This window comes from Argentina silus (genome assembly GCF_951799395.1).
Source record: "Argentina silus genome assembly, chromosome: 10".
In the NCBI taxonomy this organism is placed as follows: domain Eukaryota; kingdom Metazoa; phylum Chordata; class Actinopteri; order Argentiniformes; family Argentinidae; genus Argentina; species Argentina silus.
Genome location: NC_139664.1, coordinates 4,428,323 through 4,455,589, shown reverse-complemented (window position 1 = coordinate 4,455,589; position 27,267 = coordinate 4,428,323). Strand labels below are relative to the sequence as shown.

General features: G+C 39.3%; 2 protein-coding genes across 2 annotated transcripts; both read left to right on the top strand.

The window, feature by feature from the left end:
• Positions 1 to 90: 90 nt before the first annotated feature.
• Positions 91 to 6,025, top strand: LOC310810744 (sialoadhesin-like; the record flags this gene model as incomplete). Its single annotated transcript, XM_083678592.1, has 10 exons — positions 91 to 460; positions 739 to 1,047; positions 1,144 to 1,258; positions 1,391 to 1,545; positions 1,892 to 2,167; positions 2,412 to 2,505; positions 2,804 to 2,822; positions 2,910 to 2,978; positions 4,493 to 4,546; positions 5,280 to 6,025. The coding sequence occupies 10 exons, from the start codon at positions 91 to 93 to the stop codon at positions 5,295 to 5,297; spliced, it is 1,479 nt and encodes a 492-aa protein (XP_083534718.1). The 3' UTR covers positions 5,298 to 6,025.
• Positions 6,026 to 23,763: 17,738 nt separating this feature from the next.
• Positions 23,764 to 27,074, top strand: LOC310810743 (B-cell receptor CD22-like; the record flags this gene model as incomplete). The annotated part of the gene is made up of 7 exons (XM_083678591.1): positions 23,764 to 23,809; positions 24,078 to 24,140; positions 24,603 to 24,905; positions 25,061 to 25,324; positions 25,422 to 25,694; positions 26,405 to 26,611; positions 26,764 to 27,074. 7 exons carry the CDS (start codon positions 23,764 to 23,766, stop codon positions 27,072 to 27,074), a joined length of 1,467 nt encoding a protein of 488 aa, XP_083534717.1.
• Positions 27,075 to 27,267: the final 193 nt, after the last annotated feature.

Sequence of the window (27,267 nt, the reverse complement as noted above, 5' to 3'; positions counted from 1 at the left end):
TTAATCTACAATGTAGAAAATAATAAAAAATAAAGAAAAACCATTGAATGAGAAGGTGTGTCCAAACTTTTGACTGGTACTGTAGATAAGATGCCCTCTAGTAACAACAGCACTGTGTGTGTTCGAGGTGTTCTGTGCCAGTGGAGAGCCATAGTTCCAGATCGTATAGAGGCTTTGAGAGGATCCTGCGTGATCATTCCCTGCAGATTTGAGCTTCCACTCAGCTTTGATGAAGAGATGGTGGACCAGACCTGTGGAAGATGGATCAAACAAAAAAATATTTTTTTGGATAAAGAGACCAGCAAAAAGATTAAACCAGAAATTCTGGGAAACTTGTCAATGAAGAACTGTACCACTGAGATGAAGAGTCTACAAGTCTATGATACAAATGTTTACTTCTTCAGACTAGAATGCTTACCCAGTGTTACCTTCGAACAATCAGTTTATATTAGAGTCACAGGTAAAACAAAATTATTATACCCATGAATATTAAATCAAAGAAACTATGTAAAAATCCAAAGCACAACATGAAAATTAAAATGCCTTTATTAAATTGCCATGTCTGCAAGGAATATTAAAGTCGTAGCACACGTTTAAAATTGTGCACGCGTTTTGGCTGAAGACTCGCTCACTTACTATGTGTGCTGGAGATAATGAATATAAAAGGCTGAACTGCTTCTTTAATAATGGTCTTACTGTAATATGTTTCATTGTGCTACTGTCCTATATTGATTTCAGACACTCCACCCAGACCCATACTACTCCCATCTGTAGTGGAGGTGATGGAGGGGGTCTCAGTGAGTCTGACCTGCTCTGCTGCAGTCCCCTGTCCCTCTCTCCCCCCAACCCTGACATGGACCCCCACGCTGAGTGACAGTAAGGAGAATCTGCAGGAGAATCAGGATCACACTAAAGTCATGACCTCTGTTATGATCTTCACTGCTTCAGCCCTCACCCATAAACGGATTATCTCCTGCACTGCTCTCTACAAACTCCAAGACGGCAACAGTGAATTGTCAACAACAAGTTCAAACATCTTTGTTTTATGTGAGTTTATTTATTTTCCATTCGTGGTCATATATATAAATAGGTTAGGCTACATTAGTTTAGATAATGAAGCAACATGTTTTTAATTGCTTTTAGATCCTCCTAAGGACACCTCAGTGTCAGTCGTCCCCTCTGGTCCATTGGCAAAGGGCAGCTCTGTGACCCTGTATTGCGACAACAATGCCAACCCTGAAGCTAGGAGGTACACCTGGTAAAAACATTTTCTTCCTTCCACATTTATCTACCCAGGTTCGTCTAATTGAGATAAAATGGCATCTTTCTCATTATGGCCTTGTAAATTAACACACTGTACATACTAATTTAACATACTGTAAATTAAAAGGTACAAGGTCAATGGAGGTCAGGTGACATTACTGACCGGTGGATATAAGCTAAGTCTCCGGGCGTCTGAGGATTATATCAGTTGCTGGTTCCTCTGTGAAGCTTTGAATGAGTACGGAGCCCTTAACTCCACCCTCATAAAACTCGATATCCAACGTAAGGACAACTGTTAATACGCAAGTACTGTACCAGTCAAAGTTTGGACACACCTTGCCAAGAGTGTGCAAAGCTGTCATCAAAGCAAAAGGTGGCTGCTTTGAAGAATCTAAAATATAAAACATATTCTGGTTTGTTTAAACACTTTTTTGTTTACTACATAATTCCATATGTGTTCCTTCATAGTATTGATGTCTTCAATATTAATCTACATTGTAGAAAATAATAAAAAATAAAGAAAAACCATTGAATGAGAGGTGTGTCCAAACTTTTGACTGGTACTGTATGTCCAACAAAATCTTATATTGTTAATTGGCATAGAATGATCTATCCTCTTTATTTCTAGATCCTCCGAGAAACACGTCAGTGTCAGTCGTTTCCTCTGGTTCAGTGATAGATGGCAGCTCTACCACTCTGATCTGCAGCAGCAATGCCAACCCAGAAGTGGAGAGCTACACCTGGTACAGAGTCAATGGGAGTGAGATGATCCCTATTGGGAGAACTCAATCACTGATGCTACAGAGCATCAGTGGTATCGGACTGTTCTGCTGTGAGGCACAGAATCGTTATGGGAAAGAGAGGTCTGATATTGTTCTGAATCTGCAAGATTCATATTTTGAAGGTAATTTTTAACTATTAAAGTAGATAGGCCTACTCTAATTGTGCACACTGTCTTGTCAACAGGCACACTATTTTGCATCATGCATGAAATTGCATAGATGTATTTTTATATGCTAATAATGCTCTTCCCTTTAAAACCCATACATAGAATTTCAGATAAATATAAAAAAAAAAATATATGAAATGAAGATTGTGAATTTGGTAAAAAATAATAATAATAATAATAAAAAAAACCTCTCTTGCAGCAGACCAATGTCCGTCAGCTCCATACATCCTCTGTGGGGTAGTTATCGTCCTGTGGATTCTAACGATTGTATTTGGCGTTTACAAATATACCAGGTAAGATTTGAATTATGTAGCAAGTAGGATCTTAGTTAATAGAAATTGTAAAAAAGTTGCTTTCTTTTGGACAAAATATTTCAACTTGAAATCTTACGTGTTTTAGTCAATGTATGTTTTCACTGTTCAATTAGGTGGTGTAGCAGCTACTGATTTAGTTTTACTCCAAAATGTCAATATGACATATTTGTCTTTGCCTTTTAAGATCTGTCACAGTATGTATCCTTTGATGAACATCTAAAAATATCTTTGCACTGACCCAACTTTAATCTCTGTCTTAACCTCTATTCACACACAGCTTATCCAAGGAAGTGGAGGTATGTCTTGAAGTTCTCGGTTCCATTGTGCTGTATGTGTTGAATAAAGTTTTGTGCCGCTAATTGTATTACCTTTCTCCATGTCAGACAGGAGCAGGTCGAACATATGCAACCCTGCAGATCTCAAATGTGGCATTTGATTATGATGTCATACAGGTGAGTTGACAAGGGAGCTATGTCAGAGCAGAGAATACAGGAGAACACCCACTCCTCTGCAAAACATTATATTTTGTACCAACAAGGGAAAATACATTGGCTCCAATGGAGATTTTAAAAAGAACCGTCTTTTGAAAATTATTTAAAATATTAAAAGGCAATCTGACATATTTTCAAGGAGGAAAATATACAGTGCCTTCGGAATGTATTCAGACTCCTTTTTCCACATTTTGTTGTGTTATAGACTCAATTTAAAATGGATTAAATTAAAATAATTTGCCATCAATCCACACACAATACCCCAGAATGACAAAGCGAAATCATGTTTTTTTAAATTTCAGTACATTTATTAAAATTGAAATACAGAAATACCTCATGTACATAAATATTCAGACCCTTTGCTATGACACTCTTAAAATTAGCTAAAATGCAAAAATGTCATCAACAAATCACTCAATAAGTTGAATTGAGTCTATCTTAATGCAAGGATAATAGTTCATGTAATTTTGGAATTAATATCTTTGTTTTTATAGGGTCTCTGATTTGCATAGGAATCAGTTACACACTGTTTAGATTAGAATGTCACATTTACTATGAGGTTAACATAGAGATTCCTAGCTTTTATTTGACGGTATTCGTGTACATATTGGTTTCACCATTCAGAAAACACTTTTTATGCATCATCCCCCTATTTAGGGTACCCAAAAGTAATGGGACAGATTTATCAAATGTCCAAATTAAGCACTCGTGTAGTATTTGGTCAACAATCCTTTGCATGAAATACCAGTTTGAAGTCTGCGACCCACTGACCCCACCAGACGCTGGGTATCTTCTCTGGTGATGCTCTGCCCGGCCTGTACTGCAGCCATCTTCAGTTGTTTTTTATTGTTTTTTTTGTCTTTTTTAGCTTTTTGCCTAGAAACTAATCAACAGGAAATGAAATGCATGTTCAATTGGATTTAAATCTGAATATTGACTTGGCTAGTCAAGACCTTTCCACTTTTTGAGGATGAAAAATCAGAAAAATTTGTCATAAGCTATGGCAGTATGTTTTCGGGTCATTATCTTACTGAATGATGAATCACCATCCAATGAACTGGGAGGCATTTGCTTGCACACAAGCAGACAAGATGTTTCTGTATACTTCAGAATACATTCTGCTGCAGCAGTTACAATCTTCAATTAAGACAAGTTAGCCAGATCGATTTTGAGCTTTTTAGCTGTGAGTGTTAACTGTCTTAACTGTCTGTTCCTTACTGAGGTGCTCACTCTGCTGCCATTGCCATGTTTTACTCACTTGAATGGGAAAGATGCAGTTTGGAGTGGAGCGGCTGTCCTTAGACAGGCTGTGGTCAGAGTCATATACAGAGGCCTTCCGCTAAACAGAAATAACAGATTGAAGAGTTATATAACTATACTTAACAGATTGGTGTTATCTACTGTGTGTGTGTGTGTGTGTGTGTGTGTGTGTGTGTGTGTGTGTGTGTGTGTGTGTGTGTGTGTGTGTGAGACAGACGAGACAGAATGGAGGGCAGATTGGACTCGGTGACTATGAGAACGCAGGACAGGTGAGAGTGACCACAACACGACCATTGTAGTTCTGGATTCCAGTTTTCAGCTAAAGGCACATGCACTCAGGGACTGTGAGGATATTTTGAAGACCTCAGTAGAACTCGGTTTATAATCTGTCAGACAAACATGAAAATAGGTTTTTACTTTTTAAGCTTTGAGCAGAAGAATATAAAGCAAGTTACATTTTTGCACTTAATCATGTGTTATCCTGTAGAGAGAGAAAGAGAAAGAGAGAGAGAGAGAGAGAGAGAGAGAGAGAGAGAGAGAGAGAGAGAGAGAGAGAGAGAGAGAGAGAGAGAGAGAGAGATAACCCATACATTACCTGACACTCTGCAAGTGAATAGGTGGGAAACACCACAGTCTGCTGAGGGAGAGTCCATTTACTGACTGGTCTCTCAACAATGTCAGATATACAGTATAATTATCATACCCTGAAGAAACAATGAGCTGTGTTTGATTAGTTTTCCAATTTTGAAAAGGTTAAAGGTCATCGTCCAGACTGACGATGGTGAATTACCAATAGGCCTAAGGTTTACTGTAAAATACTGGTTGTAAACTACCCACTGACCTACAGATGGCCTAATGACTGGAAAAATCTGCTGGGGCAATATGCTGTTCTATAAACTGGGGTTGTGGGTGTATCATATAAGTAAGCTACAGTAAGTAAGGCCCGGGGTATGGGATATTATACAGGGTGCAGGTTTGTCTTCATACTGTCTGTAATTACAGGTGCGTAGTCCATCATAGGAGCTGAAGAAGCAAGACCTCTGATTCTAACTACACTGAAAATTGAGGAAGAAAGGCAGCTTGTTTGAATGTACAGGTTCTGTACAAAAGAAGTTAGCCACAGTGCAGTTCATAAGCATGTCTTTAAAAAAAACAAAAAACGTTTTATACTTGCACAATGTGTCACATTTCTGTCACATTTCTGCTTTGTATGTGTATGTTAAAAATGCCATAAGTATTTTTGAAAGCCATGGAAGATTTTAAGATTTTGTTGATCATGTACTTCTTTATTAACCGATTCACATAACCTATAGCTTGATTATTTGTTATTATGATACCGTACATGATATGATGGTATTGTGTATTAATGTGTAGGATGTGATGGATGACATGATGCTTGTTTTGTTTTGTTTTTTACCGTTTTTGCATAGTGATGCCAAAGGCAGTACGGACATTACAGTTATATTCTATTCTATAAAGTCATCTCTCACCTCACAGATTTTATCATGATAGGCTAATACAGATGGATTGATGAATGTATTGTAGTCTATAAAAGGTGTTTCTCCTATGTAGGCCTACATGTATGTGTTGGATAGATGTTTTTATTTTAATGTAGCCGAAGTTGAACTGTAGATGTATTATGTGCACATTAAAGTCTGCCTGATTTTACATTTTTAAAGAGCGATATTGTGTAGTTGCTTTGGAGAGCAGATGTTCATCAAACTCTAATATGTCATACATGCCTTTGTGTCAACATATTTCCGTATGCTATTAAATTTCTTTCTCAGTCAGTGGCTTTGTTTGGTACAAACACAACAATATAATATCGCGGAGAAAAGACAACCGATTGGTCAGCTCGAGAACTGTATATTATCGGGTTATCAGTTTTAGAGTAGCGGCCACCCATCAATGCGGTTCCCTTTAGCTGACCAATCGGTTGTCGTTTCTCCATTACAAGGCACAGAGTTTTGCGCAACCGTTCAGACAGGATATCATAACGCAACAGAAGACCACTTGCGTCGTCATTTGGAAAGCCCGAACTCAACTCCGAATTTTAACACAAGACAAGTCGTCAATTCTGGTAAGAGGTCCCTTGCACCTTTTCTGTATATTGAATGTGATTTCCACAACTTTTAACGCATTAATAATTACACCTGATACGGTATTTGAATACAAGGCACTCACATCTTCACATTTTTGGAGTGTTTAGAGATCATGTGTTCATAACAGCCCCCTTTGTTTGTACTGTATGCTCAATTATAACGCTCGAAAACAAGTCTAATTGTCCTATGGTCAACAACGAAATTCAGCTTTTTGTCCAAATATATGATTGTGTTTTAAAAATATCGATCACGACTTCTTGAAGGCGTACACCTCAAATTGAATTGTTTTCTACAATTTAAGTATTTACAATGGGAACGGATACATGTTAAAAAGATAGATGTTGTATGATTTTTTTAAATAATTATGCCATGTATGTCATTTATCCAGAATCAACACACTGCACTTCATCATTGGCTATAAGGTGAGAGTTCAAAAGAATACAGAAAATGTAATAACAATATTTCCAACAATTGGACATATTGCCATATTATTTTAACTTAAAGTACATTCTAATTATTGTACATGTCAAATAGAGGAGCAGAGAAAACATTTTCACACCTGTCTTATGGCCACATAATGATGTTGCACTATGGATGAATATCGTCCTCCAAATGGTCTCTGTGACCTCAACTAATCAATAGGAAATCTGTGAATCATTGAATTCATGATTAATAAAATTGACGATTACTGTATATCAAAATGGAGCTCTTATATCTATGTATAACTGATTTTTTTAAGAAACAAAGATAAAATATGTATACTATCTATGTGTCTGTGTACTTTTCTGTCCGTCTGTGTGTCTATCTGTGTTTTTGTCTGTCTGTCTGTCTGTCTGTCTGTCTGTCTGTCTGTCTGTCTGTCTGTCTGTCTGTTTCCAGTGTTTGTCATCAGGTTTATCTGTTCTTTTCTGGCACAGAGACATGACAGGGGCTGAAAGACTTATCCTCATTGGCTGTCTGCTGCAAGGTGGGCCACTGTTGGGGCGGTGTTAACTGGGTTCGGGGTAAAGCCTGGGTCTGAAGCATTGTTGTCATGTGAATTTTACTGTATGTAGCAGTTTTATCTTCAGATGTATACATACAAGTTATTGTTTTGATCAACCAATCAGACATATTTACTACTGTCCTTCTGTCCTCCAGCACCTAATTTAAATGAGCTACAATGACGACAAAGTTTACATTTCAGAAGTCTGCTTGCTTGTAACAATAACACATCCGTTGTGTGTGTTCTTTAGGTGTTCTGTGTCAAGAGTTTAAAGTCTTGCTGCCTCAACGTCTAGAGGCTCTGAGTGGATCCTGTGTGATCATTCCCTGCAGATTTCAGCTTAGAAATGGATTTGAAACGTATCTAGATTCCTCATGTAAAGGCATATGGATACGAGGCAGTCTCACTGGGACAGATGTACGCTTCAACACCATTCAAGGAAATCTGACTGGGGACTTGCTTCAGAAAGACTGTACCACAATCCTGAACAACCTTACGTATTACCTCGGTGATTATTACAACTTCAGACTAGAATGTGACAGTCGTCTGAAATACGGTTTTGGTGAAAGCGTCAGGATTGATATAAAAGGTACAATATGATAATTTCCAAGAATTTGATATTTGTATTATGCTGATTTAATTTAGTAATTCATTACACATGTATACTGTAGATTGTGGTTTTAAATCAGCTCAATCCATATATTTCATTTGAACTGCTTGTGTTTTGAAACATTTGTGTCTTTAAATCCCTCAGACTCCCTCAAACCCAAACTCACACCGGACAAGGTTGAGGTGATGGAGGGGACCTCAGTGAGTCTGAACTGCTCTGCTGCAGCCCCTTGTCCCTCTCTCCCCCCAACTCTGACATGGACCCCCACGCTGAGTGACAGTGAGGAGAATCTGCAGGAGAATCAGGGTCAAGTTGTGACCTCTGTTCTGAACTTCATTGCTTCACACATCCACCATGGTCAGAAGATCACCTGCACCGCTCGCTACAAAAAACAAATTGGCGACAGTGACAAATCATCTAAAACAAGTTTGACAGTCAATGTTCTTTGTAAGTTCTTCTTATTTATTTTTGTCACATATATTGCTCATGTATTTCTTCTTACACGCTTTTCAAGCTTGGTGTATGCTCTCTCTCTCTCTCTCTCTCTCTCTCTCTCTCTCTGTCTCTCTCTCTCTCTCTCTCTCTCTCTCTCTCTCTCTCTCTCTCTGTCTCTCTCTCTCTCTCTCTCTCTCAGATCCTCCCAAGAACACCTCAGTGTCAGTCAGTCCCTCTGGTCCAGTGTTAGAGGGCAGCTCTGTGACTCTGACCTGCAGCAGCAATGGCAACCCAGCAGTGAAGGACTACACCTGGTACAAAGTCGATGGAAGGAAGAGGGTAGTTGTAGGGTTTGAACAGGACTTCACCTTCAATGCGACAAAGCTTTCAAATGAACAGTACCACTGTGAAGCTGAGAATGACCATGGAGAGACGATTTCAGAATCCATAAGCATCGATGTAAAATGTAGGCTATGATGCAAATATTGAACTGTTTATGTATTACAATCACATACTGTATATTAATTATCCTGTAACTTGTGAGTGTGTTCTCTGTAGTTGCTCCTGAGATCCTGTCTTCCTTAAACTGCATCAGAACTGCAGCTCAGATCAGATGCTCCTGTGAAAGTCATGGCAACCCACCTCCCACACTGGAGTGGCAGTTGGCTGGACAGTCTGTCAGTCACTCTGCCGACACCATCATTAGGGAGGAGCCTCTGGGCAGCACAGGCTTGAAGAGCTCCATCACCATTCACCAATCACAGCAGGAGGACACGCCCATTTTGGTCTGCCTCAGCGCCAACTCTGTGGGATCTGACAGCCTCCAGCTCCATGAGGTGTCAATAGTGAATCAAGAAGGTAGTGTTTATGTGTCAGTGACTCAGTAATAAAGGGTATTTGTAGTATGTTGCATACATGAAGTTCATACTGTATTAGGACCGAATGCGTGCTTGAGGCAGGTGTGTCACTCAAACTAAACCTATGTTAATCTACGTGAAACTTTGAGTACTGCATGCTTGTCAAGTTAGGATTACAAACAACCACATCTGGAAAATGAGTGTTGGTTTTTATTTGATAACTTTTTATTGTCAGCATTATCCTCCTCCTCCTCTCTTACAGAATGTCACAAACCTTTGACCTTGTACGTCATCAGCATACTGGCAATGGTTTGTCTGAACATCATAACTGCCGGTGTTTGTTTGTACAAAAACAAACAGTAAGTACAGGATTATGAACTGCGCTGAATCGCATGAGTCATGATATCGCAAAATAGACCAACAACAATTAACTAGCACCTTTCTAACTCAAAATGTGTTTGTTGTCTCCAGGTTATCTAAGAGACTGCTGGTAAGTTTTGCAGTGCTCAAAATGTTATGTTTATTGTCACTGTTTTTACCACTATGGCTCCATACTATAGTGTATATACTTAGATGTTACTGTATGTTTGCATCACATGTTTTTTTTCTTCTTCTGTTAACCCTTTAAAGGAGAGGAAGGAGGAGGACACCTACGCCACCCTGCAGTTGTCCAACGTGAGTCCTGAGTATGACACTCTGCAGGTGCATTAGGTGAGAAACAAATCAGTCTGCTGAGAGAGAGGGACAGAGTGACAGAGAGACAGAGTGACAGAGAGACAGAGTGATAGAGAGACAGAGTGATAGAGAGACAGAGTGATAGAGAGACAGAGTGATAGAGAGACAGAGAGACAGAGAGACTATTTACTGACTGGTCTCTCAACAATGTCAGATAAGCAGTATAATTATCATACCCTGATGAAACGAAGAACTGTTATTAAACAGTTTAACCAATTGTTCTAAAAAACAGCTTTGTACAGAGTGACGATTGGTGACTTATCAATCAGGTTTACTGTGAAATAATAGTTGTAGAACTTGAAGAAAAGTTCCCATTGACCTGAAGATGGTCTAATGACTGGATATTTCCTGAAATATCTCAAGGGGGAATATGCTTTTTCATAAACTGGGGTTGTGATTGTATTACAAGTTCGCTCGAGTAAGTAGTGTACAGTAAGGGTATGTGTTATACTGGATGCAAGTTTACTGTTATGTTGTCTGTGAATTACAAGTGTGTAGTTCATCATAGGAACTGAAGCAAGACCTCTAATTCTAACTACACTGAAAATTTAAGAAGAAAGATGATGTGCAGCTTCAAATGTGTTTGAATGTATATTTTTTTATCATGTTCTGTAGATAAGAATAATGTAAGCTGGCCTCAGTGCAGTTCATAAAGCATGTCTTAAAATATTGAATTTTTCACACTTTTGTATGCTTAGTTATCATTTATGTTTGTATTTGTAGGTTTAAAAAGCCATCCTAATAAATGAGTTAGGCTTTTGAAAAGTCATGAAAGATTTTTAAGACGTAGTTTTATCATGAACTTCTTCTATATTAATCAATTTCACATAACCTATGGTTTGATTATTCGTTGTTATCATACTGTACATGATGTGATGGTATTGTGTATTAATGTGTAGGATGTGATGGATGACATGATGCTTGTTTTTTTTTTTACCGTTTTTGCATGGTGATGCCAAAGGCAGTACGGACATTACAGTTATATTCTATTCTATAAAGTCATCTCTCACCTCACAGAATTTATCATGATAGGCTAATACAGATGGATTGATGAATGTATTGTAGTCTATAAAAGGTGTTTCTCCTATGTAGGCCTACATGTATGTGTTGGATAGATGTTTTTATTTTAATGTAGCCGAAGTTGAACTGTAGATGTATTATGTGCACATTAAAGTCTGCCTGATTTTACATTTTTAAAGAGTGATATTGTGTAGTTGCTTTGGAGAGCAGATGTTCATCAAACTCTAATATGTCATACATGCCTTTGTGTCAACATATTTCCGTATGCTATTAAATTTCTTTCTCAGTCAGTGGCTTTGTTTGGTACAAACACAACAATATAATATCGCGGAGAAAAGACAACCGATTGGTCAGCTCGAGAACTGTATTGTCGGGTTATCAGTTTTTTTCCAACTAGAGTAGCGGCCACCCGTCAATGCGGTTCCCTTTAGCTGACCAATCGGTTGTCGTTTCTCCATTACAAGGCACAGAGTTTTGCGCAACCGTTCAGACAGGATATCATAACCAACAGAAGACCACTTGCGTCGTCATTTGGAAAGCCCGAACTCAACTCCGAATTTTAACACAAGACAAGTCGTCAATTCTGGTAAGAGGTCCCTTGCACCTTTTCTGTATATTGAATGTGATTTCCACAACTTTTAACGCATTAATAATTACACCTGATACGGTATTTGAATACAAGGCACTCACATCTTCACATTTTTGGAGTGTTTAGAGATCATGTGTTCATAACAGCCCCCTTTGTTTGTACTGTATGCTCAATTATAACGCTCGAAAACAAGTCTAATTGTCCTATGGTCAACAACGAAATTCAGCTTTTTGTCCAAATATATGATTGTGTTTTAAAAATATCGATCACGACTTCTTGAAGGCGTACACCTCAAATTGAATTGTTTTCTACAATTTAAGTATTTACAATGGGAACGGATACATGTTAAAAAGATAGATGTTGTATGATTTTTTAAAATAATTATGCCATGTATGTCATTTATCCAGAATCAACACACTGCACTTCATCATTGGCTATAAGGTGAGAGTTCAAAAGAATACAGAAAATGTAATAACAATATTTCCAACAATTGGACATATTGCCATATTATTTTAACTTAAAGTACATTCTAATTATTGTACATGTCAAATAGAGGAGCAGAGAAAACATTTTCACACCTGTCTTATGGCCACATAATGATGTTGCACTATGGATGAATATCGTCCTCCAAATGGTCTCTGTGACCTCAACTAATCAATAGGAAATCTGTGAATCATTGAATTCATGATTAATAAAATTGACGATTACTGTATATCAAAATGGAGCTCTTATATCTATGTATAACTGATTTTTTAAAGAAACAAAGATAAAATATGTATACTATCTATGTGTCTGTGTACTTTTCTGTCCGTCTGTGTGTCTATCTGTGTTTTTGTCTGTCTGTCTGTCTGTCTGTCTGTCTGTCTGTCTGTCTGTCTGTCTGTCTGTTTCCAGTGTTTGTCATCAGGTTTATCTGTTCTTTTCTGGCACAGAGACATGACAGGGGCTGAAAGACTTATCCTCATTGGCTGTCTGCTGCAAGGTGGGCCACTGTTGGGGCGGTGTTAACTGGGTTCGGGGTAAAGCCTGGGTCTGAAGCATTGTTGTCATGTGAATTTTACTGTATGTAGCAGTTTTATCTTCAGATGTATACATACAAGTTATTGTTTTGATCAACCAATCAGACATATTTACTACTGTCCTTCTGTCCTCCAGCACCTAATTTAAATGAGCTACAATGACGACAAAGTTTACATTTCAGAAGTCTGCTTGCTTGTAACAATAACACATCCGTTGTGTGTGTTCTTTAGGTGTTCTGTGTCAAGAGTTTAAAGTCTTCCTGCCTCAACGTCTAGAGGCTCTGAGTGGATCCTGTGTGATCATTCCCTGCAGATTTCAGCTTAGAAATGGATTTGAAACGTATCTAGATTCCTCATGTAAAGGCATATGGATGCGAGGCAGGAATAATGTGTTTGATTCCAGTCTCACTGGGACAGATGTACGCTTCAACACCATTCAAGGAAATCTGACTGGGGACTTGCTTCAGAAAGACTGTACCACAATCCTGAACAACTTTCCGTATTACCTCGGTGATTATTACAACTTCAGACTAGAATGTGACAGTCGTCTGAAATACGGTTTTGGTGAAAGCGTCAGGATTGATATAAAAGGTACAATATGATAATTTCCAAGAATTTGATATTTGTATTATGCTGATTTAATTTAGTAATTCATTACACATGTATACTGTAGATTGTGGTTTTGAATCAGCTCAATCCATATATTTCATTTGAACTGCTTGTGTTTTGAAACATTTGTGTCTTTAAATCCCTCAGACTCCCTCAAACCCAAACTCACACCGGAGGTGGTTGAGGTGATGGAGGGGACCTCAGTGAGTCTGACCTGCTCTGCTGCAGCCCCTTGTCCCTCTCTCCCCCCAACTCTGACATGGACCCCCACGCTGAGTGACAGTGAGGAGAATCTGCAGGAGAATCAGGGTCAAGTTGTGACCTCTGTTCTGAACTTCATTGCTTCACACATCCACCATGGTCAGAAGATCTCCTGCACCGCTCGCTACAAAAAACAAAGTGGCGACAGTGACAAATCATCTAAAACAAGTTTGACAGTCAATGTTCTTTGTAAGTTCCTCTTATTTATTTTTGTCACATACATTGCTCATGTATTTCTTCTTACACGCTTTTCAAGCTTGGTGTATGCTCTCTCTCTCTCTCTCTCTCTCTCTCTCTCTCTCTCTCTCAGTTCCCCCCAAGAACACCTCAGTGTCAGTCAGTCCCTCTGGTCCAGTGGTAGAGGGCAGCTCTGTGACTCTGACCTGCACCAGCAATGGCAACCCAGCAGTGAAGGACTACACCTGGTACAGAATCGATAGAGGTCAAGTACTGGCGTTTAGATATTGGTTGAGGGTAACCACCCAGGTGTCAGAAGACAAGAGTCAGTTTTACTGTGAGGCCAGAAATGAGCATGGAACCCAGATCTCAGCTGTCATTCAAGTAGATGTGCAATGTAAGTGCAAAATGAGAACAACTTTTTAAGTAATATTTTAGCTTCAACTGGTATGGTAACATCCACTACATTCACTCATGTGTTTCTATTTTTCCAGACTCCCCCAGGAACACCTCAGTGTCAGTCAGTCCCTCTGGTCCAGTGGTAGAGGGCAGCTCTGTGACTCTGACCTGCAGCAGCATTGCCAACCCAGCAGTGAAGAACTACACCTGGTACAAAGTCAATAAGGAAAATACAGTTACTCCTGTTCAGTCAGGACAGAATTTCACCTTAGACATTGCTGAACAAAGCGACAGTGGAAAGTACTACTGTGAAACACTGAATGACGTTGGAATGGCCAAATCAACAGTTGTTCAACTGGACATCCAATGTAAGTTCTGTATGAGATGTGTTCATTTGTATGACACTGTGTAGCTACAGTACTAGTAGGCCTACTGTAGTATTTACATGAACAGGATGCTGATAGAAAGTCTATGTATGAATTAGTGAATTCAACTCTGTCTTGAAGCAATAGTGACACAAGTCCAGCTGTGACCAACCACACTTGGTTTGGGGCCAACAGCTCGTTCATGGGTTCATACCAGTGCACAGTGAGTGTCTAGACCAATGACAGGGAGCTACCATAGGGTCAACCCAGCGGTCGAGAACTACACCTGGTACAAAGTCGATGGAAGGAAGAGGGTAGTTGTAGGGTTTGAACAGGACTTCACCTTCAATGCGACAAAGCTTTCAAATGAACAGTACCACTGTGAAGCTGAGAATGACCATGGAGAGACAATTTCAGAATCCATAAGCATTGATGTAAAATGTAGGCTATGATTCAAATATTGAACTGTTTATGTATTACAATCACATACTGTATATGAATTATCCTGTAACCTGTGAGTGTGTTCTCTGTAGTTGCTCCTGAGATCCTGTCCTCCTCAAACTGCATCAGAACTGCAGCTCAGATCAGATGCTCCTGTGAAAGTCATGGCAACCCACCTCCCACACTGGAGTGGCAGTTGGCTGGACAGTCTGTCAGTCACTCTGCCGACACCATCATTAGGGAGGAGCCTCTGGGCAGCACAGGCTTGAAGAGCTCCATCACCATTCACCAATCACAGCAGGAGGACACGCCCATTTTGGTCTGCCTCAGCGCCAACTCTGTGGGATCTGACAGCCTCCAGCTCCATGAGGTGTCAATAGTGAATCAAGAAGGTAGTGTTTATGTGTCAGTGACTCAGTAATAAAGGGTATTTGTAGTATGTTGCATACATGAAGTTCATACTGTATTAGGACCGAATGCGTGCTTGAGGCAGGTGTGTCACTCAAACTAAACCTATGTTAATCTACGTGAAACTTTGAGTACTGCATGCTTGTCAAGTTAGGATTACAAACAACCACATCTGGAAAATGAGTGTTGGTTTTCATTTGATAACTTTTTATTGTCAGCATTATCCTCCTCCTCCTCTCTTACAGAATGTCACAAACCTTTGACCTTGTACGTCATCAGCATACTGGCAATGGTTTGTCTGAACATCATAACTGCCGGTGTTTGTTTGTACAAAAACAAACAGTAAGTACAGGATTATGAACTGCGCTGAATCGCATGAGTCATGATATCGCAAAATAGACCAACAACAATTAACTAGCACCTTTCTAACTCAAAATGTGTTTGTTGTCTCCAGGTTATCTAAGAGACTGCTGGTAAGTTTTGCAGTGCTCAAAATGTTATGTTTATTGTCACTGTTTTTACCACTATGGCTCCATACTATAGTGTATATACTTAGATGTTACTGTATGTTTGCATCACATGTTTTTTTTCTTCTTCTGTTAACCCTTTAAAGGAGAGGAAGGAGGAGGACACCTACGCCACCCTGCAGTTGTCCAACGTGAGTCCTGAGTATGACACTCTGCAGGTGCATTAGGTGAGAAACAAATCAGTCTGCTGAGAGAGAGGGACAGAGTGACAGAGAGACAGAGTGACAGAGAGACAGAGTGATAGAGAGACAGAGTGATAGAGAGACAGAGTGATAGAGAGACAGAGTGATAGAGAGACAGAGAGACAGAGAGACTATTTACTGACTGGTCTCTCAACAATGTCAGATAAGCAGTATAATTATCATACCCTGATGAAACGAAGAACTGTTATTAAACAGTTTAACCAATTGTTCTAAAAAACAGCTTTGTACAGAGTGACGATTGGTGACTTATCAATCAGGTTTACTGTGAAATAATAGTTGTAGAACTTGAAGAAAAGTTCCCATTGACCTGAAGATGGTCTAATGATTGGATATTTCCTGAAATATCTCAAGGGGGAATATGCTTTTTCATAAACTGGGGTTGTGATTGTATTACAAGTTCGCTCGAGTAAGTAGTGTACAGTAAGGGTATGTGTTATACTGGATGCAAGTTTACTGTTATGTTGTCTGTGAATTACAAGTGTGTAGTTCATCATAGGAACTGAAGCAAGACCTCTAATTCTAACTACACTGAAAATTTAAGAAGAAAGATGATGTGCAGCTTCAAATGTGTTTGAATGTATATTTTTTTATCATGTTCTGTAGATAAGAATAATGTAAGCTGGCCTCAGTGCAGTTCATAAAGCATGTCTTAAAATATTGAATTTTTCACACTTTTGTATGCTTAGTTATCATTTATGTTTGTATTTGTAGGTTTAAAAAGCCATCCTAATAAATGAGTTAGGCTTTTGAAAAGTCATGAAAGATTTTTAAGACGTAGTTTTATCATGAACTTCTTCTATATTAATCAATTTCACATAACCTATGGTTTGATTATTCGTTGTTATCATACTGTACATGATGTGATGGTATTGTGTATTAATGTGTAGGATGTGATGGATGACATGATGCTTGTTTTTTTTTTTACCGTTTTTGCATGGTGATGCCAAAGGCAGTACGGACATTACAGTTATATTCTATTCTATAAAGTCATCTCTCACCTCACAGAATTTATCATGATAGGCTAATACAGATGGATTGATGAATGTATTGTAGTCTATAAAAGGTGTTTCTCCTATGTAGGCCTACATGTATGTGTTGGATAGATGTTTTTATTTTAATGTAGCCGAAGTTGAACTGTAGATGTATTATGTGCACATTAAAGTCTGCCTGATTTTACATTTTTAAAGAGTGATATTGTGTAGTTGCTTTGGAGAGCAGATGTTCATCAAACTCTAATATGTCATACATGCCTTTGTGTCAACATATTTCCGTATGCTATTAAATTTCTTTCTCAGTCAGTGGCTTTGTTTGGTACAAACACAACAATATAATATCGCGGAGAAAAGACAACCGATTGGTCAGCTCGAGAACTGTATTGTCGGGTTATCAGTTTTTTTCTGACCAATCGGTTGTCGTTTCTCCATTACAAGGCACAGAGTTTTGCGCAACCGTTCAGACAGGATATCATAACCAACAGAAGACCACTTGCGTCGTCATTTGGAAAGCCCGAACTCAACTCCGAATTTTAACACAAGACAAGTCGTCAATTCTGGTAAGAGGTCCCTTGCACCTTTTCTGTATATTGAATGTGATTTCCACAACTTTTAACGCATTAATAATTACACCTGATACGGTATTTGAATACAAGGCACTCACATCTTCACATTTTTGGAGTGTTTAGAGATCATGTGTTCATAACAGCCCCCTTTGTTTGTACTGTAGGCTCAATTATAACGCTCGAAAACAAGTCTAATTGTCCTATGGTCAACAACGAAATTCAGCTTTTTGTCCAAATATATGATTGTGTTTTAAAAATATCGATCACGACTTCTTGAAGGCGTACACCTCAAATTGAATTGTTTTCTACAATTTAAGTATTTACAATGGGAACGGATACATGTTAAAAAGATAGATGTTGTATGATTTTTTAAAATAATTATGCCATGTATGTCATTTATCCAGAATCAACACACTGCACTTCATCATTGGCTATAAGGTGAGAGTTCAAAAGAATACAGAAAATGTAATAACAATATTTCCAACAATTGGACATATTGCCATATTATTTTAACTTAAAGTACATTCTAATTATTGTACATGTCAAATAGAGGAGCAGAGAAAACATTTTCACACCTGTCTTATGGCCACATAATGATGTTGCACTATGGATGAATATCGTCCTCCAAATGGTCTCTGTGACCTCAACTAATCAATAGGAAATCTGTGAATCATTGAATTCATGATTAATAAAATTGACGATTACTGTATATCAAAATGGAGCTCTTATATCTATGTATAACTGATTTTTTAAAGAAACAAAGATAAAATATGTATACTATCTATGTGTCTGTGTACTTTTCTGTCCGTCTGTGTGTCTATCTGTGTTTTTGTCTGTCTGTCTGTCTGTCTGTCTGTCTGTCTGTCTGTCTGTCTGTTTCCAGTGTTTGTCATCAGGTTTATCTGTTCTTTTCTGGCACAGAGACATGACAGGGGCTGAAAGACTTATCCTCATTGGCTGTCTGCTGCAAGGTGGGCCACTGTTGGGGCGGTGTTAACTGGGTTCGGGGTAAAGCCTGGGTCTGAAGCATTGTTGTCATGTGAATTCTACTGTATGTAGCAGCTTTATTTTCAGATGTATACATACAGGTTATTGTTTTGATCAACCAATCAGACATATTTACTACTGTCCTTCTGTCCTCCAGCACCTAATTTAAATGAGCTACAATGACGACAAAGTTTACATTTCAGAAGTCTGCTTGCTTGTAACATTAACACATCCGTTGTGTGTGTTCTTTAGGTGTTCTGTGTCAAGAGTTTAAAGTCTTCCTGCCTCAACGTCTAGAGGCTCTGAGTGGATCCTGTGTGATCATTCCCTGCAGATTTCAGCTTAGAAATGGATTTGAAACGTATCTAGATTCCTCATGTAAAGGCATATGGATGCGAGGCAGGAATAATGTGTTTGATTCCAGTCTCACTGGGACAGATGTACGCCTCAACACCATTCAAGGAAATCTGACTGGGGACTTGCTTCAGAAAGACTGTACCACAATCCTGAACAACTTTCCGTATTACCTCGGTGATTATTACAACTTCAGACTAGAATGTGACAGTCGTCTGAAATACGGTTTTGTTGAAAGCGTCAGGATTGATATAAAAGGTACAATATGATAATTTCCAAGAATTTGATATTTGTATTATGCTGATTTAATTTAGTAATTCATTACACATGTATACTGTAGATTGTGGTTTTGAATCAGCTCAATCCATATATTTCATTTGAACTGCTTGTGTTTTGAAACATTTGTGTCTTTAAATCCCTCAGACTCCCTCAAACCCAAACTCACACCGGAGGTGGTTGAGGTGATGGAGGGGACCTCAGTGAGTCTGACCTGCTCTGCTGCAGCCCCTTGTCCCTCTCTCCCCCCAACTCTGACATGGACCCCCACGCTGAGTGACAGTGAGGAGAATCTGCAGGAGAATCAGGGTCAAGTTGTGACCTCTGTTCTGAACTTCATTGCTTCACACATCCACCATGGTCAGAAGATCACCTGCACCGCTCGCTACAAAAAACAAATTGGCGACAGTGACAAATCATCTAAAACAAGTTTGACAGTCAATGTTCTTTGTAAGTTCCTCTTATTTATTTTTGTCACATACATTGCTCATGTATTTCTTCTTACACGCTTTTCAAGCTTGGTGTATGCTCTCTCTCTCTCTCTCTCTCTCTCTCTCTCTCTCTCTCTCTCTCTCTCTCTCTCTCTCTCTCTCTCTCTCTCTCTCTCTCTCTGTCTCTCTCTCTCTCTCTCTCTCTCAGATCCTCCCAAGAACACCTCAGTGTCAGTCAGTCCCTCTGGTCCAGTGTTAGAGGGCAGCTCTGTGACTCTGACCTGCAGCAGCAATGGCAACCCAGCAGTGAAGGACTACACCTGGTACAAAGTCGATGGAAGGAAGAGGGTAGTTGTAGGGTTTGAACAGGACTTCACCTTCAATGCGACAAAGCTTTCAAATGAACAGTACCACTGTGAAGCTGAGAATGACCATGGAGAGACGATTTCAGAATCCATAAGCATCGATGTAAAATGTAGGCTATGATGCAAATATTGAACTGTTTATGTATTACAATCACATACTGTATATTAATTATCCTGTAACTTGTGAGTGTGTTCTCTGTAGTTGCTCCTGAGATCCTGTCTTCCTTAAACTGCATCAGAACTGCAGCTCAGATCAGATGCTCCTGTGAAAGTCATGGCAACCCACCTCCCACACTGGAGTGGCAGTTGGCTGGACAGTCTGTCAGTCACTCTGCCGACACCATCATTAGGGAGGAGCCTCTGGGCAGCACAGGCTTGAAGAGCTCCATCACCATTCACCAATCACAGCAGGAGGACACGCCCATTTTGGTCTGCCTCAGCGCCAACTCTGTGGGATCTGACAGCCTCCAGCTCCATGAGGTGTCAATAGTGAATCAAGAAGGTAGTGTTTATGTGTCAGTGACTCAGTAATAAAGGGTATTTGTAGTATGTTGCATACATGAAGTTCATACTGTATTAGGACCGAATGCGTGCTTGAGGCAGGTGTGTCACTCAAACTAAACCTATGTTAATCTACGTGAAACTTTGAGTACTGCATGCTTGTCAAGTTAGGATTACAAACAACCACATCTGGAAAATGAGTGTTGGTTTTTATTTGATAACTTTTTATTGTCAGCATTATCCTCCTCCTCCTCTCTTACAGAATGTCACAAACCTTTGACCTTGTACGTCATCAGCATACTGGCAATGGTTTGTCTGAACATCATAACTGCCGGTGTTTGTTTGTACAAAAACAAACAGTAAGTACAGGATTATGAACTGCGCTGAATCGCATGAGTCATGATATCGCAAAATAGACCAACAACAATTAACTAGCACCTTTCTAACTCAAAATGTGTTTGTTGTCTCCAGGTTATCTAAGAGACTGCTGGTAAGTTTTGCAGTGCTCAAAATGTTATGTTTATTGTCACTGTTTTTACCACTATGGCTCCATACTATAGTGTATATACTTAGATGTTACTGTATGTTTGCATCACATGTTTTTTTTCTTCTTCTGTTAACCCTTTAAAGGAGAGGAAGGAGGAGGACACCTACGCCACCCTGCAGTTGTCCAACGTGAGTCCTGAGTATGACACTCTGCAGGTGCATTAGGTGAGAAACAAATCAGTCTGCTGAGAGAGAGGGACAGAGTGACAGAGAGACAGAGTGACAGAGAGACAGAGTGATAGAGAGACAGAGTGATAGAGAGACAGAGTGATAGAGAGACAGAGTGATAGAGAGACAGAGAGACAGAGAGACTATTTACTGACTGGTCTCTCAACAATGTCAGATAAGCAGTATAATTATCATACCCTGATGAAACGAAGAACTGTTATTAAACAGTTTAACCAATTGTTCTAAAAAACAGCTTTGTACAGAGTGACGATTGGTGACTTATCAATCAGGTTTACTGTGAAATAATAGTTGTAGAACTTGAAGAAAAGTTCCCATTGACCTGAAGATGGTCTAATGACTGGATATTTCCTGAAATATCTCAAGGGGGAATATGCTTTTTCATAAACTGGGGTTGTGATTGTATTACAAGTTCGCTCGAGTAAGTAGTGTACAGTAAGGGTATGTGTTATACTGGATGCAAGTTTACTGTTATGTTGTCTGTGAATTACAAGTGTGTAGTTCATCATAGGAACTGAAGCAAGACCTCTAATTCTAACTACACTGAAAATTTAAGAAGAAAGATGATGTGCAGCTTCAAATGTGTTTGAATGTATATTTTTTTATCATGTTCTGTAGATAAGAATAATGTAAGCTGGCCTCAGTGCAGTTCATAAAGCATGTCTTAAAATATTGAATTTTTCACACTTTTGTATGCTTAGTTATCATTTATGTTTGTATTTGTAGGTTTAAAAAGCCATCCTAATAAATGAGTTAGGCTTTTGAAAAGTCATGAAAGATTTTTAAGACGTAGTTTTATCATGAACTTCTTCTATATTAATCAATTTCACATAACCTATGGTTTGATTATTCGTTGTTATCATACTGTACATGATGTGATGGTATTGTGTATTAATGTGTAGGATGTGATGGATGACATGATGCTTGTTTTTTTTTTTACCGTTTTTGCATGGTGATGCCAAAGGCAGTACGGACATTACAGTTATATTCTATTCTATAAAGTCATCTCTCACCTCACAGATTTTATCATGATAGGCTAATACAGATGGATTGATGAATGTATTGTAGTCTATAAAAGGTGTTTCTCCTATGTAGGCCTACATGTATGTGTTGGATAGATGTTTTTATTTTAATGTAGCCGAAGTTGAACTGTAGATGTATTATGTGCACATTAAAGTCTGCCTGATTTTACATTTTTAAAGAGTGATATTGTGTAGTTGCTTTGGAGAGCAGATGTTCATCAAACTCTAATATGTCATACATGCCTTTGTGTCAACATATTTCCGTATGCTATTAAATTTCTTTCTCAGTCAGTGGCTTTGTTTGGTACAAACACAACAATATAATATCGCGGAGAAAAGACAACCGATTGGTCAGCTCGAGAACTGTATTGTCGGGTTATCAGTTTTTTTCCAACTAGAGTAGCGGCCACCCGTCAATGCGGTTCCCTTTAGCTGACCAATCGGTTGTCGTTTCTCCATTACAAGGCACAGAGTTTTGCGCAACCGTTCAGACAGGATATCATAACCAACAGAAGACCACTTGCGTCGTCATTTGGAAAGCCCGAACTCAACTCCGAATTTTAACACAAGACAAGTCGTCAATTCTGGTAAGAGGTCCCTTGCACCTTTTCTGTATATTGAATGTGATTTCCACAACTTTTAACGCATTAATAATTACACCTGATACGGTATTTGAATACAAGGCACTCACATCTTCACATTTTTGGAGTGTTTAGAGATCATGTGTTCATAACAGCCCCCTTTGTTTGTACTGTATGCTCAATTATAACGCTCGAAAACAAGTCTAATTGTCCTATGGTCAACAACGAAATTCAGCTTTTTGTCCAAATATATGATTGTGTTTTAAAAATATCGATCACGACTTCTTGAAGGCGTACACCTCAAATTGAATTGTTTTCTACAATTTAAGTATTTACAATGGGAACGGATACATGTTAAAAAGATAGATGTTGTATGATTTTTTTAAATAATTATGCCATGTATGTCATTTATCCAGAATCAACACACTGCACTTCATCATTGGCTATAAGGTGAGAGTTCAAAAGAATACAGAAAATGTAATAACAATATTTCCAACAATTGGACATATTGCCATATTATTTTAACTTAAAGTACATTCTAATTATTGTACATGTCAAATAGAGGAGCAGAGAAAACATTTTCACACCTGTCTTATGGCCACATAATGATGTTGCACTATGGATGAATATCGTCCTCCAAATGGTCTCTGTGACCTCAACTAATCAATAGGAAATCTGTGAATCATTGAATTCATGATTAATAAAATTGACGATTACTGTATATCAAAATGGAGCTCTTATATCTATGTATAACTGATTTTTTAAAGAAACAAAGATAAAATATGTATACTATCTATGTGTCTGTGTACTTTTCTGTCCGTCTGTGTGTCTATCTGTGTTTTTGTCTGTCTGTCTGTCTGTCTGTCTGTCTGTCTGTCTGTCTGTCTGTTTCCAGTGTTTGTCATCAGGTTTATCTGTTCTTTTCTGGCACAGAGACATGACAGGGGCTGAAAGACTTATCCTCATTGGCTGTCTGCTGCAAGGTGGGCCACTGTTGGGGCGGTGTTAACTGGGTTCGGGGTAAAGCCTGGGTCTGAAGCATTGTTGTCATGTGAATTTTACTGTATGTAGCAGTTTTATCTTCAGATGTATACATACAAGTTATTGTTTTGATCAACCAATCAGACATATTTACTACTGTCCTTCTGTCCTCCAGCACCTAATTTAAATGAGCTACAATGACGACAAAGTTTACATTTCAGAAGTCTGCTTGCTTGTAACAATAACACATCCGTTGTGTGTGTTCTTTAGGTGTTCTGTGTCAAGAGTTTAAAGTCTTCCTGCCTCAACGTCTAGAGGCTCTGAGTGGATCCTGTGTGATCATTCCCTGCAGATTTCAGCTTAGAAATGGATTTGAAACGTATCTAGATTCCTCATGTAAAGGCATATGGATGCGAGGCAGGAATAATGTGTTTGATTCCAGTCTCACTGGGACAGATGTACGCTTCAACACCATTCAAGGAAATCTGACTGGGGACTTGCTTCAGAAAGACTGTACCACAATCCTGAACAACTTTCCGTATTACCTCGGTGATTATTACAACTTCAGACTAGAATGTGACAGTCGTCTGAAATACGGTTTTGGTGAAAGCGTCAGGATTGATATAAAAGGTACAATATGATAATTTCCAAGAATTTGATATTTGTATTATGCTGATTTAATTTAGTAATTCATTACACATGTATACTGTAGATTGTGGTTTTGAATCAGCTCAATCCATATATTTCATTTGAACTGCTTGTGTTTTGAAACATTTGTGTCTTTAAATCCCTCAGACTCCCTCAAACCCAAACTCACACCGGACAAGGTTGAGGTGATGGAGGGGAGCTCAGTGAGTCTGAACTGCTCTGCTGCAGCCCCTTGTCCCTCTCTCCCCCCAACTCTGACATGGACCCCCACGCTGAGTGACAGTGAGGAGAATCTGCAGGAGAATCAGGGTCAAGTTGTGACCTCTGTTCTGAACTTCATTGCTTCACACATCCACCATGGTCAGAAGATCACCTGCACCGCTCGCTACAAAAAACAAAGTGGCGACAGTGACAAATCATCTAAAACAAGTTTGACAGTCAATGTTCTTTGTAAGTTCCTCTTATTTATTTTTGTCACATACATTGCTCATGTATTTCTTCTTACACGCTTTTCAAGCTTGGTGTATGCTCTCTCTCTCTCTCTCTCTCTCTCTCTCTCTCTCTCTGTCTCTCTCTCTCTCTGTCTCTCTCTCTCTCTCTCTCAGATCCTCCCAAGAACACCTCAGTGTCAGTCAGTCCCTCTGGTCCAGTGGTAGAGGGCAGCTCTGTGACTCTGACCTGCACCAGCAATGGCAACCCAGCAGTGAAGTACTACACCTGGTACAGAGTCGATAGAGGTCAAGTACTGGCGTTTAGATATTGGTTGAGGGTAACCACCCAGGTGTCAGAAGACAAGAGTCAGTTTTACTGTGAGGCCAGAAATGAGCATGGAACCCAGATCTCAGCTGTCATTCAAGTAGATGTGCAATGTAAGTGCAAAATGAGAACAACTTTTTAAGTAATATTTTAGCTTCAACTGGTATGGTAACATCCACTACATTCACTCATGTGTTTCTATTTTTCCAGACTCCCCCAGGAACACCTCAGTGTCAGTCAGTCCCTCTGGTCCAGTGGTAGAGGGCAGCTCTGTGACTCTGACCTGCAGCAGCATTGCCAACCCAGCAGTGAAGAACTACACCTGGTACAAAGTCAATAAGGAAAATACAGTTACTCCTGTTCAGTCAGGACAGAATTTCACCTTAGACATTGCTGAACAAAGCGACAGTGGAAAGTACTACTGTGAAACACTGAATGACGTTGGAATGGCCAAATCAACAGTTGTTCAACTGGACATCCAATGTAAGTTCTGTATGAGATGTGTTCATTTGTATGACACTGTGTAGCTACAGTACTAGTAGGCCTACTGTAGTATTTACATGAACAGGATGCTGATAGAAAGTCTATGTATGAATCAGTGAATTCAACTCTGTCTTGAAGCGATAGTGACACAAGTCCAGCTGTGACCAACCACACTTGGTTTGGGGCCAACAGCTCGTTCATGGGTTCATACCAGTGCACAGTGAGTGTCTAGACCAATGACAGGGAGCTATTGTCCTGTTGCGTGACAACCCCAAATCCTTACCATGTCAGTGGCAATCTATCACTGAAGCCTGTTGTACAGTTTGAGGGCCAGTGTGAATCTGTCTATGTATGGATGTTTTTGTTCCCTGTTTCCATTGGTGTCTCCTGGTCAAGATTTGTAGTAACAACACTCTCCCCTCAAACAGAGGATGTTTTATCTCAAATGAAGGGTTTTCAAAGCTCACAGAAGACTAACAACTAATTTGACAGACTTTTTGCGCAGGCGGCATGAATAATGTCTGACAAACCTTGATTTTGGAGTCATTAACCTTTTCTGAAAATATTGATGAAATAATAATTTGTGTACATAGAACATTTGAGATATGTGGCATGGGTATATGGATATTTACACTGAGTAACACAGTTTACAACTACAGGTACAGTATATTACTTATGTATATTAATAGCACTGAATTGTTTCCGTACAGATCCCCCCAAGAACACATCAGTGTCAGTCAGTCCCTCTGGTCCAGTGGTAGAGGGCAGCTCTGTGACTCTGACCTGCAGCAGCAATGGCAACCCAGCAGTCGAGAACTACACCTGGTACAAAGTCGATGGAAGGAAGAGGGTAGTTGTAGGGTTTGAACAGGACTTCACCTTCAATGCGACAAAGCTTTCAAATGAACAGTACCACTGTGAAGCTGAGAATGACCATGGAGAGACGATTTCAGAATCCATAAGCATTGATGTAAAATGTAGGCTATGATTCAAATATTGAACTGTTTATGTATTACAATCACATACTGTATATTAATTATCCTGTAACCTGTGAGTGTGTTCTCTGTAGTTGCTCCTGAGATCCTGTCCTCCTCAAACTGCATCAGAACTGCAGCTCAGATCAGATGCTCCTGTGAAAGTCATGGCAACCCACCTCCCACACTGGAGTGGCAGTTGGCTGGACAGTCTGTCAGTCACTCTGCCGACACCATCATTAGGGAGGAGCCTCTGGGCAGCACAGGCTTGAAGAGCTCCATCACCATTCACCAATCACAGCAGGAGGACACGCCCATTTTGGTCTGCCTCAGCACCAACTCTGTGGGATCTTTCAGTCTCAATATGTCGTCAACGGAAATTCAACAAGTCCCAGGTATACTGTAAGACGTCTTCTGCATCCAGTCCCAAAACCAGAATGATTCCTACCGAGCCCAACCGCGTGCCACGATTTTGTACAAATAATAAATGGTAACACTTAATTCTACAGTCCTGATACCCAGTTGATATTTACACCGTTTTTACGGAATAATTTTTGGTACTTGCTTTAAAGAATTAATTAAATAACTTTACCAAGTTA